This window comes from Mauremys mutica, chromosome 4 (assembly GCF_020497125.1).
Source record: "Mauremys mutica isolate MM-2020 ecotype Southern chromosome 4, ASM2049712v1, whole genome shotgun sequence".
Lineage (NCBI taxonomy): Eukaryota > Metazoa > Chordata > Testudines > Geoemydidae > Mauremys > Mauremys mutica.
In genome coordinates this window covers 25,257,336-25,275,369 of record NC_059075.1, presented here as the reverse complement: position 1 = coordinate 25,275,369, position 18,034 = coordinate 25,257,336, and the positions used below count along the sequence as shown (strand labels likewise).

General features: G+C 39.3%; 1 protein-coding gene across 6 annotated transcripts in view; it reads right to left on the bottom strand.

Annotated features, from left to right (window-relative positions):
• Nucleotides 1–9,888: 9,888 nt before the first annotated feature.
• Nucleotides 9,889–18,034, bottom strand: part of BCL11B (BAF chromatin remodeling complex subunit BCL11B) — a 101,196-nt gene continuing 93,050 nt past the window's right edge. For all 6 annotated transcript variants that reach the window (XM_045017025.1, XM_045017029.1, XM_045017026.1 and 3 more), the window contains one exon: nt 9,889–16,953. In XM_045017025.1, coding sequence (XP_044872960.1) covers nt 14,942–16,953 — 2,012 coding nt within the window. In that variant the 3' untranslated portion in view covers nt 9,889–14,941. The remainder of the gene's footprint in view (nt 16,954–18,034) is intronic.

Below are 18,034 nucleotides of genomic sequence, written 5' to 3'. Positions count from 1 at the left end.
CGTCTAGACAGCCCGCAACAGCGAGCCTCCCGGCCCGGGTTAACAGACTCAGGCTAGCGGGGCTCGTGCTAGCGCTCTAAAAATAGCTGTTTAGGCAGCGCATTGAAGTCCCACCCTTGTTGTTTTGTTTTGCTAGATCTCCATTGAGATTTCAACTCTCTTAGGCTGGGATTTTCAAAGGAACCACAAGGAGTTAGGCACCCAATTCCCATTGAAATTACATGGGTGTTGGGCAGCTCAACTCTCTTTAGTCTCTTTTAAAAATCCCTGGTTTAAGTGCTAAGTGTTTTGGGGTGGGGGGTTCCTTTCTTTTTGTATTGGTCATTCCTGTTTTGGAAGAAACTAAAATCATTTACCTTTTTGAATGTGACCGATGACACAGACCAGAGCCTTTATCCCACGTCTCAAGCATTTGCATTACAGCTAGGACATGCCCACTCCATGGTTTGGAAGAGGGGCAGTCTCCTCCCCAAAGAAGTGCTCTGCTTGTCCCAGTTGAGATATTATATGTGGCTGTCAACTTTCTGTTCTGAGCGGCAGTGCCTACCTGCCCTGTTTGCAATTACATTCGCTAACTGCCTCTTATCAATATTTGTCTATTGAAACAATTGAGCTAAATCCTCCTGATCTTGCTTGCTGCTGACAGTAATGGAACGACTTGCTTAAGTAAGGCAAGCAGCATTTGGTCCTCAGAGGGAGTAAGATACATCTGATTGACACCAGCTGATGATTAGGTCCTATATAAAATGCATCCTAGTGCATCATCTTTAGTGCTTGGGCCAGTGACCGTCCTTCCATGGAGAAATTCTTTGCCACCCCAGATACTTAGTCTTCAAAGAATCATTGGCGGCAGCTGTTACTTGCGCATCAGGATGAGATGATCATTCTGATGGAGTTCGGACACCTGTTTCTCATTGATCCAAGCTGTTCCTGTCACTGCTTACTGAAGAAGGCTGCTCATTGTGGCCTTGGTGTCTTGTGTGTTGAATATAGATGGCATATGAAGTCAAGTGTACTTCTCCTTACATGCAGACAAACAGTATCCTATGCCTGGAATCCACATTCACATACCCCATTGGTTCATCTCTACTTGAGGCACTTGGAAAATTTAGAGTTTGAAAGCTCACTACACAGAATGCCTTGAATGTGCAGGAAGTACCTCAGATGAACTAGAATAGAACCGTTGCTAGTAGACATAAACTAAAGCAAAAGGACATTTTATATTTACATGTGTAGGTTGCTCCAGTAGTCTGTTGTGTGTGGAGGATGCAGCTGAGTTGTTCCTAAACTCCTTAGACCAGCATGGTGTGGCAGTGTTGTAATGGCAGGGGGTCGGATTTTTAAAGGTATTTACGCTAACTTCCATTGAGATCAATGGGAATTTAGTTGCTTAAGTATCTTTAAAAATCTGGACCAGAACACCCAGACCCAAGGGTCTGGAGTGCCTCATCATAACTAAGAAATTCCCCTCTAGGTGATTCACAGAGTGGCATTAACAGGCTTAGGAGAGGCAATGACTGCTCTTGCTTGGCTAGAGGAAGAAATGACCAAGGTGCAGTGCTTAGAAAAACGTGACGGGGAAGAAAAACAAGTTGCCATTGCATTCAAAAATCATCAGCATTTGAATTAAATGGTTGATGTGAAATCGTGTCCTTCCATGCTGGTAACAAATAAAACATTATCTCCTGCATTTTTAGAGTGGAGATAGGCATGTCACTTTCTCTGAGCCATATGGCCAGAGCCCTGCACATCAAGACAAGAACATACCTTTGGGTAAAAATTGCTTTGCAAATTATATTGGACTGAAATGACATGAAAGCTACTTAATTCTGCAGTCTGATCATCCAGACGCATCACGGAAGTTCAAGGAGATAGACAAAATCTGCCTGACAAACCTAGCACTGATGATTTGCTGCTACTCCTTTGAGGGCAAACCTATTTGAGAAGCTGGACTCAGCCTGACAAAACAATGTAAGGAAACTTCAGACCGTCTTCAGAAACTTTGAAGGCTATTACACCAAATCAATCCTTTGGAACAATCCATACAGGTTTCTCTGTCAGGTATTAAAACATCCATAGATCTAGTTTGAGTAGCTCGACATCTTTAACTAACTATAATTATTGGGTCATATCCTCCACTGGTGTAAATCAGGCTAACTCCATTGGATACAACAGAACTCTGCTGATTTATGCCAGCTGAGGATCTAATCCATGTGGTTTGTTGTTATGCAGACTGAAATGAAAGGATCAGTTTTCCATAACTTGCTTGAGAGTATAATGGAAATCAGAGATGGGGAAGCCCTACAATACTCCCCACCTTAAATGTTAAAAAATCATGAGGCAAGCCACCAATGAGATTGTCTTAAAAATCATGAGACATTTTAAAATACATTTTGAGTACTTTTTATTTGCCATCTGGTTTTTTTAGCCTTTAGAATGCACTTGGGTCATTTTCATGCTTTTGTGCATAACCATAAGGGCTAAAATTTATTCTCTCAGATGTCTAAGGAGATTGGCCTAAAGTATTGATCTAGATCTGAACTTCCCCAAACGCTGAAGGGGTTTATATCTGGTGTAGTATTCAGTGCTTCTCTCTTCATGTAAAATTAAAAGAACACTGCTGAAATCTGGCTGAAAATTTAGATTTCTATTTTAGGGCTTCATCTTGTGCTACTGAAATCAAGGAGAATTCTGCCATTGACTCTAAATAGAAGGCAATCAGGCCATTAGACACCAGTTCTGCAATTGGTCCCGTGTGGGCTCAGGGTCCCACCTGTGTATCTTTCATTGCAGGATCAGGACCTAAGTAGCAAAACTTTTATATCCATTGGATCCCTCTCTCTCTCTCTCTCTTTTTTTCCTCTCTCTCTCCCCACTGGGAGAGACAGAGTGAAAGTAAATGGGACTTAGGCTCCTAAGTGTTTCAGACCTAGATCCTGAAAGATATTTAGGTGTCTAACTGCCATTGGGCTTCAGTCACTTTGTAAATGGGACTTAGATTCCTAAATCAGTTAGTTGTTTTTGAAAATCGTACCCACCGTCTAACAGGCTTGATTCACCAATGCGCCATCTGGTTACAAATCTCAGCTGAAAACTAGGGCTGTCAAGCGATTAAAAAAATTAACCATGATTAATCGCACTGATAAACAATAAGAGAATACCATTTATTTAAATATTTTTGGATGTTTTCTATATTTTTAAATATATTGATTTCAATTACAACACAAATACAAAGTGTACAGTGCTCACTTTATATTTTATTACAAATATTTGCACTGTAAAAAAAAAAGAGAAAGTATTTTTCAATTCACCTAATGCAAGTACTGTAGTGCAATCTATTTATCATGAACATTGAACTTACAAATGTAGAATTAGGTACAAAAAATAACTGCATTCAAAAATAAAATAATGTAAAACTTTAGAGCCTACAAGTCTACTCAGTCCTACTTCTTGTTCAGCCAATTGCTTAGCAAACAAGTTTATTTACATTTGCAGGAGATAATGCTGCCTGCTTCTTATATACAATGTCACTTGAAAGTGAGAACAGGTTTTCACATGGCACCGTTGTAGCCAGTGTCACAAGATATTTACATGCTAGATGCGGTAAAGATTCATATGTCCCTTCATGCTTCAACCACCATTCCAGAGGGCATGGGGCCATGCTGATGATGGGTTCTGTTCAATAACGATCCAAAGCAGTACAGACCGACAGATGTTCATTTTCATCATCTGAGTCAGATGCCACCACCAGAAAGTTGATTTCCTTTTTTGGTGGCAGGGGCGGCTCTAGGTATTTTGCCGCCCCAAGCACAGCAGGCAGGCTGCCTTCGGCGGCTTGCCAGCGGGAGGTCCCCAGTCCTGCGGATTCGGTGGCATGCCTGCAGGAGGTCCGCCAAAGCTGCGGGACCAGCAGACCCTCCGCAGGCATGCCGCCGAAGGCAACCTGCCTGCCGCCCTCGCGGCGACCAGCAGAGCGCCCCCCGTGGCTTGCCGCCCCAGGCACGCGCTTGGCGTGCTGGTGCATGGAGCTGCCCCTGTTTGGTGGTTCGGCATCTGTAGTTTTTGCATCCGAGTGTTGCTCTTTTAAGACTCCTGGAAGCATGCTCCACACCTAGTGCCTCTCAGATTTTGGAAGGCACTTCAGATTTTTAAACCTTGGGTCGAGTGCTGTAGCTATCTTTAGAAATCTCATATTGGTACCTTCTTTGCATTTTGTCAAATCTGTAGTGAAAGTGTTCTTAAAACAAACGTGTTTGGTCATCATCTGAGACTGCTATAACATGAAGTATATGGCAGAATGCAGGTAAAATAGCAGGAGACATACAATTCCAGCCCCCTCCCCCCCCGAAGGAGTTCAGTCACAAATTTAATTAATGCATTATTTTTAACTAGCATCATCAGCATAGAAGCATGGCCTGGAATGGTGGCCGAAGTATGAAGGGGCATACGAATGTTTAGCATACCTGGCATGTAAATACCTTGCAATGCTGGCTACAAAAGTGCCAGGCAAGCACCTGTTCTCATGTCAGGTGACATTGTAAATAAGAAGCGGGCAGCATTATCTTCCGTACAAGTAAACAAACTTGTCTTAGCCAGGGACAGCTCTAGCTTTTTTGCCACCCCAAGCACCAAGCCTCAGAAGCAAAAAAAAAGCTGGCCAGAGCGCCGAAGCAAAAAAACCAACCAACTAACCAAAAAAATGCTGCTTGAAATGTGCTGCCGCAGGAATCGCCGAAATGCCATCCCTTGAGATGTGCTGCTCCTGGCATGTGCTTCCTTTGCTGGTGCCTGGAGCCGGCCCTGGTCTTAGCGAGTGGCTGAACAAGAAGTAGGACTGAGTGGATTTGTAGGCTCTAATGTTTTACATTGTTTTGGTTTTGAGTGCAGTTATGTAACAAAAAAAAATTCTACATTTGTAAGTTGCACTTTCACGATAGAGATTGCACTGCAGTACTTGTATGAGCTGAATTGAAAAAATATTTCTTTTATCTTTTTACAATGAAAATATTTGTACTAAAAAATGATAATATAAAGTGAGCACTGTACACTTCGTATTCTGTGTTGTAATTGAAATCAATATATTTGAAAATGTAGAAAAACATCCACAAATATTTAATAAATTTCAATTGGTATTCCATTATTTAACAGTGTGATTAAAACCGCTATGAATTACGATTTTTTTAATTTTGCAAGTTTTTTTAGTTAATTGAGTGAGTTAACTGCAATTAATCTACAGCCTTACTGAAAACCATTTTCTACTTTGCTTATATCTCAACATCTCCCTCCCTCTGCTCTTATTTTCCAATTTAACTCTGTCATTGTATTATTTCACTCTACAGATCATTCTGGGATCGTTTGCAAGAATGATGCTTTGCTCAATAAAGCTACATTGTGTTGCATTTGTAATAAAAATTCAAGGCATTTTCTGCAGAGTGCTTGTTTTCTGCCAACCACAGACATCCTCACACAGGCAAAACTGCCACTGATATCAATATCGTCTTCCTCTGGCTGTGCTGGTGGGATTGCCCTTAGTTCACAATGGGAGGCGTCATATAAAGAGTTTGCTCCCTTGGACCCTCTGCCTCACTCCAGAAATGCTTCTCCTCCCCAAGCCATGGCGCTCTCACTAAATAGAGAGTTTGCTCTCTATGGTTTCCACAGTAGATAACCCACCCCACTGTGGCTTTTGTGCTCCCACCTACTTGTAAGTTGTTCCTCTGCATCACACAGCAGGGGAACTATGAGTTTCTAGATTCAATAAAAGGTATGGAGAAGAGGGCAATTTACATACACTTTTCACATCAACAAGAAAAGAAGTAGTGAAAGAGAAATATAAACTCCCCCCTCCCTTTCCCCCCAAAGGAATGAAATAGTTATAGCCACTTAATTATGTATTTTAATTACATGCATATTAGGCAAAAACTATTTATAGAATTATGTCTTTAAGAAAAGAACAGAAGGGCAGCATTGCTATGTGTTTTACAGCTGCCCCTGAATATCAGATCAGAGGTGTTCAGAAATCTCTACTTCCACTTCTTTTTATGGGGCTGAATTTGTGTGTTAATTTAAGTTTATGTGCTGGCCAGATGATGAGTGAGTTGTGCAAAATCCAAGAGTAAACAAAAGACGTTATAACCAGCAAGTAACTGTCTCATGGAAGAGCTTCCCCATTGTGAGCTTGACATGTACGTTTTGCAGGAAGGAATGTTTTGCTTACACCACCACTGTGTCTTATACCTGCACCCTAGTGGGAATCCCAATTGACAATGTTCAGCTGGATCCTGTTTCCAGCTGGTAACTAGGTTTTGGAGCTACGAAATGGGTCTATTAGTCTACTGTTTCCTAACTTCTTCTTGCTGGGGCTACTGTTTCTGCCAGTAGAAATCAATAGCTGATGGATGTTGATGGCGTCCACAGGACAGTTCAGTAGGGATGGATTTACATCCTTACAATCGTTGTGCAAACTGAGGTTTCTATATGGGGTTTCAAATACATACATAGGAGATTCACCACTGCATTATTCAGTTATAATCAATTTCAGTGGAGTTACAGCAGCATGAAATTGGGTAACACAGGAATGAAGCAGGGCCACAATGTGTGGACTAGAATCTGATTTGTTACACAACTGTAAATCAGGAGTAACTCAAGTGAACTCAGTATTTTAGATTTTCACCCGTGTACCAGAGAGCTGAATCTGATTTCATATATTATACAAGCAAACACAAACACCACCACCCTACACACACAGTACAGCACAGGCTAAACTGAAAAACAATAATTCTCAATGGTCAAACCTTTTTTTTTTAAAGAGCACTGTATATATTTTTGAAGTTATTTTAATTGATCACCGCTCTGTGTAGATATATGTATCACTACACTGATTGCTTTCCTTCTCATTTTCATTAGCTTTGATGTGCTCTGATATACCAGTGACTTCAACCTTAATCAGTGCTGTAGCTTGCCAGCTCCACATGAAAATATCTAAATGGTCTGAACTTGCTGCAGGAGATAGTCTCAAGCATGTAGAGGCGCGCGCACACACACACACACACACACACACACACACACACACACACACACAGAGCCATCTAAATCCAAACACATGAAGATGTGTGAAAAAAGGAAATCTGTACTATTTCGTCTCTATGTAGCATACTTGCCCCGTGACCAACGATTGATTGGAAAGTATAATTAAAACTGTATTTTCCTGAAATAGTTTTCATCCCAAAGCACTGATCCATCTACGCACTTAAAAATGTGCATTACTTTGACCAACAGAGTAGTCCCATATTGTAACTTGTCGTGATAAAACCTACAAGAAGAGTGACAGGGACAGAATAGGTTCACACTTCTTTTTAAACAATCATATATTTTTAGAATTAAAATATGAAATGATGTTTTATCCTATTCTGCCTATAGTAACATTTAGGAAATGTACTGTAGGGAACAATCTTGCATTTGGTAAGGGATGGACGATATGAATGAATGGGTCTTTTCCATCTCTAACATGTGTGTTCCTTTCTAGGAAAGAATAGTTTGTCATCTGACAGAAAATGGAATACATGTTGTCATTGAATAACTAAAGGTCAGTGTTTAGCTGAGCTGGGAGAATAATTCATAGCAAATCAACCACTAGACAAATATTGCCTCTTTTTTTGTTTTACAAATTGATCAAATTTTCTTAAATGTATCTGTTATTCAGAATTATTTCCTGAATCATTTCTGCAACAAATTCTTGGTCTGTTCACAAATCTCTCATTGCAAGTGTTCAATCTTCAAGCCATTTTGACTGGACACATAGATCACATGTACATTTCTGTTCCCTGACTGGCCTTAGAATTCAATGCAACCCTTAGAATCCACTGTATGGTGTGAATATTAGTTATTATATTTTCTGCTAATATTCTGCAATATGGCCCTAAAATTTATGTAAATTTCCTGCCAGTAAACTCACTGGCTCAGATTCTGATCTCACATATATTTATGTAAATCCATAAAGCTACACTGGTCTCAAATTAATATAAGTAAGAATCAGGCCCTTCAAAATTAAATTGGCTTTGTAACCTCGTGTTCCTTTATTACAATAATGCTAAGGAAAAGGTAATTTAAAGGGATTCTGAAAAGAAAAATTGAGTTAAAAGAATTTTGTTTTTAAGTTTAAAATACTTTTCAGTTCATTGCATATCAGATCTTGATTACTGAGGCCTGATTCTGATTTCACAACAGTTGTACTAAACTGGTGTAACTCCACTGATTTCAACAGAGTACTTCCTGATTTATACCCATGCACAAGAAAAATCAGAATACGATCAAAGCTTGGCAAATACTGCAAAAACAGTCCACAAATATTCATTTGAATTTGTGAACACGTTTGCTTTGCTAGTATTTGTTGTTTCGTTTTTCATTAATAGTCTAACAAACGGGCCTAATTCTGATCTTTCATTCACACCAGCGAATCTGAGGAGTTGCTCTGTTTAAGTCAGTGAAGCTACAAAGTGGTATAAAACAGTAGTAAGTGAGATCAGAATCAGGCCTTACTGTTTAGGGAAAATGCACACTGAAATGAAAAATATATGAAACTTAAAAATAAAATATAGTGTCCTTTAAATGAATTCTTCTGTTGCAGAGTGCCTTTAAGATGTACCTTACTTGGCATTTTGGAAATTATAAAAGCATGAACTTTAATCCAATTTAATTGTTGACGAGCCTGATTCTCATCTCACACTACCATAACTGTTAGAATAGTTTAACTGTTACATCAGTCTAGCCCCTATTCACCAAAGCTCATAAGCACACACGTAACTAAGATTCATAGATATTAAGGGCACGAGGGACCATCTGATCATCTGACCTCCTGTATATTACAGGCTTTTAAATTTCACCCAGTTACACCTGTATTGAGCCCAGTAACCTGTGTTTGACCAAAGCATAATTTAAGCATGAGTAGTCCTATTGAAGACAAGATTACTCACAAGCTTAGAAATATGGCACCTACTAACATATTTTGCTATATCAGGACCTAAGTAAGTTAAGAATCTGGCCATCAAAGCTTCACAAATAAATCTTGAATTGTCTAACAGCAGTTTTGTATACAATTATCCCAGTCAAGGTTTTCTTACAGTTGTTAAAAGTGTTGGCTTGATCGGGAGGAAGAGGGTGGTAGATTCTGCTGAGCTATAATTGTCTCCATCTTTACAATACTCTCCAAACTGAGCCTAATTCTGCCTTTCGATGCATATACATAACTCCCCCTGCACTCAGTCAGAAGGGCAAATGTGTATCTAAAGGTAAATTTTGGTGTATGTAAAATATTGCTTGGAAGCCCATACTGCATGGGCCAAATTCTGCTCTCAGTTAAGTCAATGAATGGCGTTACTCCATATTTACATTAGAGAACAGAGGCCCTGATCCAGAAAAGCCCCTAACAAACTTAAACCGCGGGACTGCTCACATGCTGAAAGTGAAGTCTGTCCTTAAGTACTTTGCTCGGTGGGGGCTTGAGAGCAAAGTTCAGCTCAGAAACACCAGAAACAATCACGCTTCCCTTCTAGTACTTAAAGCTACTTGTTCCGGGACATTTTAAGTGTTTCAAATGTGCTTCAGGTTGCATTGCTTAAGGCTCCAATTCAGGAAAGCCCTTAAGCACGTGCCTTACTTAAAGTATACACTTAAGTCTCATTGGCTTTAGTGGGATTTAAGCACATGCTTAAAGTTAAACAAGTGCTCAAGGGCCCTTCCTGAATAGGGATGCTTTCCTGAATCGATACCTAACTGAACTGATACAAAGATATTCCGTAAGTCTAATGATCGTCAGTTTTTCAGGTCCTCCCAAATTTAAAATAAACAGGAAAGACAAGATTTGGAGATCAAGTCAAAAGTCCAATTTATTTTTATAACTTGAAACTGGAACAAACGTTGTTTTGAACGAGCGTACAAATGAAATGGTAGACACATGCTGAACTCAACATTGGTGACAATAAGGGAAAAAAGAGGCCAAAAATCTTGTACAGAGAATAAAAGGAACAATAAATATTTCACTAAGCCATATTGAAATGACCTCCAGCCATCTCAACATTTTATCCATAATAAAAAAAAGTGCTCTTGTTTTTTAAACAGAGCACAAATACCAAGCAATAATAAATAGTTCCAAACTTGTAGTAAAAGACAAAACCTCCAAGTAAACAACAAAAGCTCATACAATAAGTAATAGAAAAAGGTAATAAAAATATTTTGCCTTGCCGGTACAAATGCAAACAACTTAAATCAACATTACTTTGCTTTGCAGTTCTAAAATACAAAGAGCACCATAAAAATGAGTTTGCTTGTGATAAACAAAACCTTGGACTGTCTTGTACTCAGGACTGGGATGAAATGCTGATTTTTTACCCCTTTTATTCATATAGATATTTTCCTTCCCAAAAACGAGATTACGGACCCACTCCTGCTCCCACAGAAGTCAGCTGAAGTTTTGCGATTGACTTCAATGGAAACAGAAGTGGGCACTGGAAGTAATAAATTTCAACTTAAGAAAATGTTAAACTGAACTGTGAATATAAATATGGCAGCATAATAGCTACTGTATGTCTATGTAATATTGTGCTTATGGCCTAGTAAAGTATGATTCTCCTAAACAGGAAAAAGAGAGTCTCCATTGTTACTACAGTCTGTAGAAACACATTCCTTGTGCTTTTTGGGTGACTTACTGTTGGTTTATGAATGATTTAAGTCACACGATTAGACAACTGCTGGTTTAACTATCTTAGTAAGAAACAATAGGACTAGTGGTGCTTCCAAGCAATTTGCTTTAAAATGAAAGTTGATTTTTTTTTTCTTTCAAGGAACTGGTCTTAGACTGGAAACCTAGGATTCAATGCTCATTTTCATTAGACTGGTGTATATTCAGGGGTACTCCACTGAATTCCATGAGGTTACTCCAGATTTACACCAGTGTAACAAAGATTAGTATACGCCTTTAAAGGGCCAGATTCCAATCTCAGTTACACTGGTATAAATCAGGAGTAAATCTTATGAATTAATCCTGATTTACACCAGCATAATTGAAATCAAAACTTCACCCAATAGGTAAATCTTAGGATAGGGTGTAGTCAAGCAAGAAGGCAGCATCTGCAAGATAGCTGGGTCAAATTCTGCTCTGAGTTACAACCATGCCATCCCAATGGCTTCAACTGCATTGCACAGATGTGAAGGAAGAATTTGCCATGGTGTTTTTTACCATCTTTTTCTGAAACAATGCAATTTCCTCCTTCTCTCCCACCTTAAAATATTCAATAGACTGTCATTGCCACTTCTGCTACTTGTCCTCATCTCGACCGAAAGAAAAGAAAGAGAGAGAGAGAGAGAGAATAGAAAAGAGAAATCAAAAGGCACAGAATTTCATCCCAGTCCCTCAAACATTCAGAAATTTATGGAATGTACAATTAGGAGTACAGCAGCAAAGCAGATAATAACATGGACTGGCAAGACCTGTACATGGAATAGGTCCTGTTCTGACAGGGAAAACGAGGGCTGTGCCTGGACCAATTTTACTTCAATCCAAATTACAATTGTACCAAGAGCAGGTCACTTTACCTGTGTCAAAGCAGATGCAACAGCTCTCGCTTTTAAAGAGTAAATTTACATTATTCTGGAGGGCAGGAATTTAGGGGAGTGAGTGGGAGGCAGTGGTGGTAGAGAAGATGCTATAAACAGCTAATCATTTGCAAGAGGTGGGGGGGAATCTCCTCTCTTTCTCTTTAGAAGAGGAATCTGTGGAATGTTACTTCAAACATCTTTACAAAAACTGAATTTCCCTTAACATGAATAGGCAATAATCCTCCAGCCTGGTTCACCCATACCTGGTAAAACCTTGATGCAAGGGGTCCAGGCAACTTTGAAGATATTAGAGCCCTGTGGGAACAGTACTTTTTTTTTTTTGTAGGCCATTTCTGACAAAAAAAATATATATACAACTAAAATCATTTGTGAACAAAATAAAATAAAATAAAATGAAAAAAAAAGCACTTAGTTATTTTGTTTTGTTTCTTTTACTTAAAGGTCGTCTAACAACCCCTCCCCCCCACTTTTTTTCCTGTACAATAAGGACTTAACATACAAATTTTTTTTTTTGCAATATTTTATCCTGCCAAATTAAAAAAATATATTATTGGCAGCCTGTTTGTTTGTTTTTATTTTTATTTCCAAATTCACTAACAAAAAGGTACATTAAATCCCTTTAAAAGGACAAGCGTACAGTTAAAAAATTACAAGCTTCAGTAAAAATACAGCGAGTGCCTACATCATATGAATCAACCAATATCAATATCCATTCCAGAAGGGAGGGGAGGGGGAAGAGAAAAATAGGTATAGGTCAGAAACGTGATTTTTTTCTGCAAAGCAATAACAATATTAAGCACTTTTTTCTACATACTTTTTCTACATGGTGTAGCAATCACCTTTTAATCCCCAAATACAAGTTTCTATACATTTTTTGAAATAAAAATTCAACACCCAAAGCAGAAAAAAATTTACTAAAACTCAAGACTTTACAGTTACAGTGACAAGAACAAATTTATAGACCCACCATTTAAATTTTACTGCAACATTTTCAAGGAAAAAAAGAAAAGATTTTTTTTTCTGGTTTTTTGTTTTTTTGTTTTTTCTTTCTGGTTTTGTAAAATGCCCAAGCATTCTCCATTATTACAAATACTGGTCCACTTTTACAGTAATCAAGAAATTTTAATATATATAATATATACTAAAACCCCGTCACCAAAAGAAAACAATATACACATGGCCATCATGGCATTTTTTTAATAACCTATTAAGCAAACTTTGAAAAAAAAAAGATTGCTCAAACACACATACACACAATTTTTTTTACCCTTGTATGTATTCAATACTGTAAACGTATTTTAAGACAGAGTGCACTAAATTTAACTTTTAAAAAAAATTCGCCATTGTTCCTGAATTGTTTTTTTCTCATTCAATGATAACTCGTAATTTGTGTCATATGAGTTTTAATTCAGCAGTAAATCATTTCCATTCCATTTCCTAAGCAGCGTTGTCCTGAAAAAAAAAAAGGCTGAGAATAATTCAGCTAATGGATGTCCGAAGTTGTGCTGGGTATGCATCTTCATTTGATTGGGTCTTATGGCATTTTCATGTCCACTATCTTCAACCAGTAATTTTTTTAAAGTAAATGTGGCTCTTTTTTTTCCCCTTAAAGAATGTACTTTTCTTGTTTTACTTTTTTAAAAGTCTTTTCATTTCACAAAAACGTTTTGCATTTGTCTCAAGAGACTCAGATAGGAAGATCAGTTTTCAAGGCACTCACGTCAAATTGAATGGCAGTAGAAAATCTGTCCAATAAATTATTTTTATTTTATTTTTCTTTATAGTGCCAGTATTGTGAATGCCATGCTTAGCAACACTGACACTTAATCTCAGCTGTTCCCTTACAGTTTAACCCACCTTTGGGCCAAGGAGAAGAATATGCTGTAATTTCTTGTTCAGAAGCCATTTTCTCTTAAACACAAACAAAAGTTTTAAAGTGCGGGTCAACATAATGAAAATGTCTAACCTTAATTGTCCACTCTTCGTTATTATTAGTCCTAATATGCTAAAAAATAAAACAATTGGAAAACAAAGCAGCTGCATTTTTTTCCTACAATGCTTTGCTCATATAGGGCCTGCTCCTGCTCCCAATTAAGTCAACGGGAAAACTCTCATTGACTTCAGTGGGAGCAGAATCAGCCCATTACACGTAGAATGATTAATTTTTCCCCTTCCTCACAATAACATCGTTGTGCATTATATGAGATAATCCTGATATTTTCTACTCGCCATCCAAATACCTTATAAATTCTATTCTATCGGATTGAGAAATTACCAATCAGCCCTAGTTACAATTGCCTTAATTATAGCAATTCTAGTTGCAGTATACTTCTGAGCTGAGTTGGTGGTTTGTACATATATCCCAAACTTGTTTAGATTTGTGTGTGTGTGTGGTAAACTAAAAGAATGGCATTTCATTCATCCAAGGGTGGAGAAGGATGCTACAATACCTTAAAAGAGCTTTTATGACAACTGTGAGGATTCTTTCGGTTATTTTAATTACTGAACCTGGAACAAGTGACAAAATGGCGGCATCTCAGTACATATCATTAATAACGCTAAGAAACTATCTGATAATAATCCACAATTAAGAATGCTATTGCTTTGTTCAATGTAGCTGCCTTCAGAAAATACCTGCACCCATGTCTTTTTAGTTGACATAACTTTAATGTTGAAGTCTACACAGAAAAGGCCTCTATCTTTAGCGACATTGTCAGTGCTACATATCAAATCCAATTCCAAAAGAAAGTGCTAATTTTAAAGATTGTTATCCGCTGTACAATTTTATTTTCCCTAATCTCCAAGGTTATTTTATAAAAAAGGAAGAAGAAGAAGAAGAAGAAGAAGAATTCAGTTAAAATGTTGGCTTCGTCACAAGAAATTACACATGCTTAGCTTAAATTTCAACAAAGCAGCGGCCCCAAAATTATAATTTAAAAAGATATGCCTCTCCCCCTACAATGCAAGTAATCTCAGGCTACTACTGGGTAAAATTAAAAAGGGATACCCAACAAAATTTTAAAAGAAATTTAAACAGAAAGAATAAAAAAAAAGTACCTGCACATGCCAAAAAATTACAAAAACCCAATAAATACAGAAATTATTGCACAGTTAAAAGGCTCCACAATTTTACTGCCTTAATCAACCCTCAGGTTTAATAGAACTTTGTAGACACAGGTTATATTTAAGTGCCAAGGTCTGGCACCTACTATAGTTATGCTAAGTTATGTTTACGGAGGCAAGTTAGGTCAGCTTTTCTCAGTTGGCAATAGTTAAACTGTACAAATTAAATGTTACCTAGACCCCTGATTTAACCCAGTGGGGGGTCTTAGCTTCTTTCTGCCTGCTCAATTTTGACGTCATTTGTCAGCAAATGTTCTCCATGCCACTTTTTCATGTGTTTCTCCAGGGTGCTGTAAACACTGAAGGGCATCTGGCAAATGTCGCAGCGGTAGACCTCCTTCCCTATCTGGCCATGCGTTTTCATATGACGTGTCAGCTTACTGCTCTGGGCACATGCATAGTTGCAGAGCTCGCATTTGTAAGGCCGCTCTCCAGTGTGGCTCCGGCGGTGCACCGTTAAGTTGCTGCAGTTCTTAAAGACCTTGCCACAGTACTCGCATGTATCGCTCCTCCGCCCTTCCTTTGAACTGGGTCGACCGGGACCAGGTCCACTGATGTGGGGAGTGCTGCCTCCGCTCGCTGTCCCACTGCGCCCTGAGAGACCCCCATCCAGCATGTCACCTGGTGGAGTGGAGAAACGCAGGCTTCCGTTCTCTGAAGAATGCTCAGAAGAAGTTGCAAAGGGGGATTGTCGGGAGTCTGTGAATCCTAGAAACGGATCCTTCATGAAGTGCCTTGATGCTGCATACCCTACCAGCCACTGGGAGTAAACATTTTCAGAAGGTATTATTGTTGCTGGTGGTAAGTCCAAATCTTTCTCTATTTTTATTCTTTTAGAAGAGTTGTTTAAACTGGGGCTCGTGATAGGTGTTGGCTTGCGAGGGAACAAGCCTGGGAAGGGCTCGCCTGGGCCAAAGTTTCTTCCATTGACTGTCCCTTCCTCAGTGCGGTCAAGTTCTCCTGCCACTGAGTCTTCGTCGCCTGTGTCTCTCTGACAGAGGTCTCGAGGACACAGGTCTCGCTGATCAGAAGACCTTTTCATGAAGCTACTCCTCTTCTGTTTTTCAACTAGCATGTCACTGTATTGCTGGATGGCACCGAGACTTACATTCTCTATAACTTTTCCAAGGACAAGGGATTTTTCATCTGGTAGCGATTTGGAACCGTTCTCTCGATTACGACTTAGCTCTGAGTCCATGCTGAAGCTTGACTCTGGCCTGCTCTCGTTTTCTAGCTCCTCTTCCTCCTCCTCTTCTTCTTCCTCTTCTTCATTGTCATGGCCCAGGGAGGGATCACTCTCATTCCTGAAATCTGTCTCACTGGATTTTAGTCCCTCTCCAGTGAGCTCACTTGTGCCTGGCTCAGGAGAACTTGTGGTGGAGAGTCCATCATCTGACCTGCCTGTCATGGAGCCAGCTTTGTGCATATGTGTTTTCATATGACGTTTTAGCTTGCTGGCCTGGGAGCAAGCATGATCACAGAGTTGACATTTGTAGGGCTTTTCTCCTGTATGACTGCGTCGGTGCACGATAAGATTACTCTGGAACTTGAATGTTTTCCCACAGAATTCACAGGACTTACTCTTCGCCTGAGGCTGCGGCGGCGTAGTGCTGCTTGGGGGCATTGGTGGCAATGGCGGGGTGCTCAAAAAGGGTGATTTAGGGCTAGGCTGGAAAGGATTCAACAAGCGATGCATAGGGTTGGTGCGATTCGGTGAGACTGGAGGAGGGGTAGAATTGTTTCCTGCCAGTTCTCGAAGCCTTCTGGAGAAATCCATCGCTGGGGACTCAATTGCCATGGGGTTTAAACGCATAACTCTGTCAAAGGCACTGGGATGCTGGGCAACTAACCCCATTTCTTCGGCACTAAGGCGATGTGGATCCAGATGATGACGAGGCGGTGGGCTGAACAGTGGCGGTGTGTTGGGGAGCCGACCCTCACCAAATCCAGGGTGATCACGTAGGATGGGGCCCGTCATCCGCAAAAGACTAAAAGGGTTGTTGTCTCCAAGGAAATTCATCAGCGGGGACTGTGCAACAGTCTCTGGTCCCAGAGGAGGAGGGATGGTGATGCGTGGAGTAAGGGAACTGTTTGAAGGGCTGGTTTCCAGGTAGATGCGGAATCCATGTGTGTTCTGGGCATGCTGAAGCAAGAACCAAGCGCTATTAAAAGGCTGCTTGCATGTTGTGCAAATATAGCTTGAAGGCTCATCTTTACCTAAAAAATAAAAAGAGAGAGAACACTCAAAAAATAATACAATGGAGAATATTTAAATACCATTGGCATGTACTTTATTTTGTTAACAGATTTAGTCCTTGGAATTTCTGAAAGGGGGATTTAATTGCAATTTATTGATATAAAATGTTGCCCAGCGTATTTACTCATCCAACATGTTTATTCGCATACATGACACATACTTGCATTATGTGTAGTATATCTTTATATATTATATCATACAAAACCTTATATAGGCATATTTTTGGAATATAGGGAACAAACTCGCTTCACACATTTATTCCATGTAAAAATACTTGTTTCAAGGGATTTAATGCTATGTATAAAGTCAAAAGAAAATGTGATGTAGTAGATAGATCTGTTTTATGGTACCTAAATAGGCTGTGGTATCACGTTCAGTCTTTAATTTTATATTTTTATACACTTTACTCAGCAGTCACCCCAGATCTTTGCTGTATTCATTTAAACATGCTTCAATCATGCTGTCCCCTAAATTTTTAAAGCAGTATGTGGGTATTTATCTGCACAAGTCCCATTAAAGTCAACAGGAGCTTGGAAAACGTATCCCTGTATAAACCACTTTGACATTCTCTTTGCCAAAACACCAAGAAGCCACTCAAGTGAAATATCCGGTAATCAAAGCTGACAGCACAGTTGCAATTAACAGTAACAAATGTCGGGCAGTGCTTGAACTGGATCCCAAGAATTTCTGAGCCTGAGCCTGCCCTCCATTGCAGAAATAGTAACCAGAGCCAAAAACATGGCTTTCTATTTGCCTTTCTAGCCTCCTCTGAACAACTGTATAAGGTGGGAAACATTCCTTTAACCCTGATTCAGTTTACATAAAAGACAGGTGTGGACAAGCCTGCACTACAGTCATAATTTTACTAGCTAAAATATTCCAATCCTGGACACAATATAAACTTTTTACTATCTTAAAAAATGTGGGCTTTTCCCCTTTAGTGCTCCCGCAGCAGTCTAACACCTATAAATGCATAAACACACGTCAGCTTGAAAATCACACTTCAGGACTTTTTTTTTAAAGTGTCTCTTTGAAAGTAGC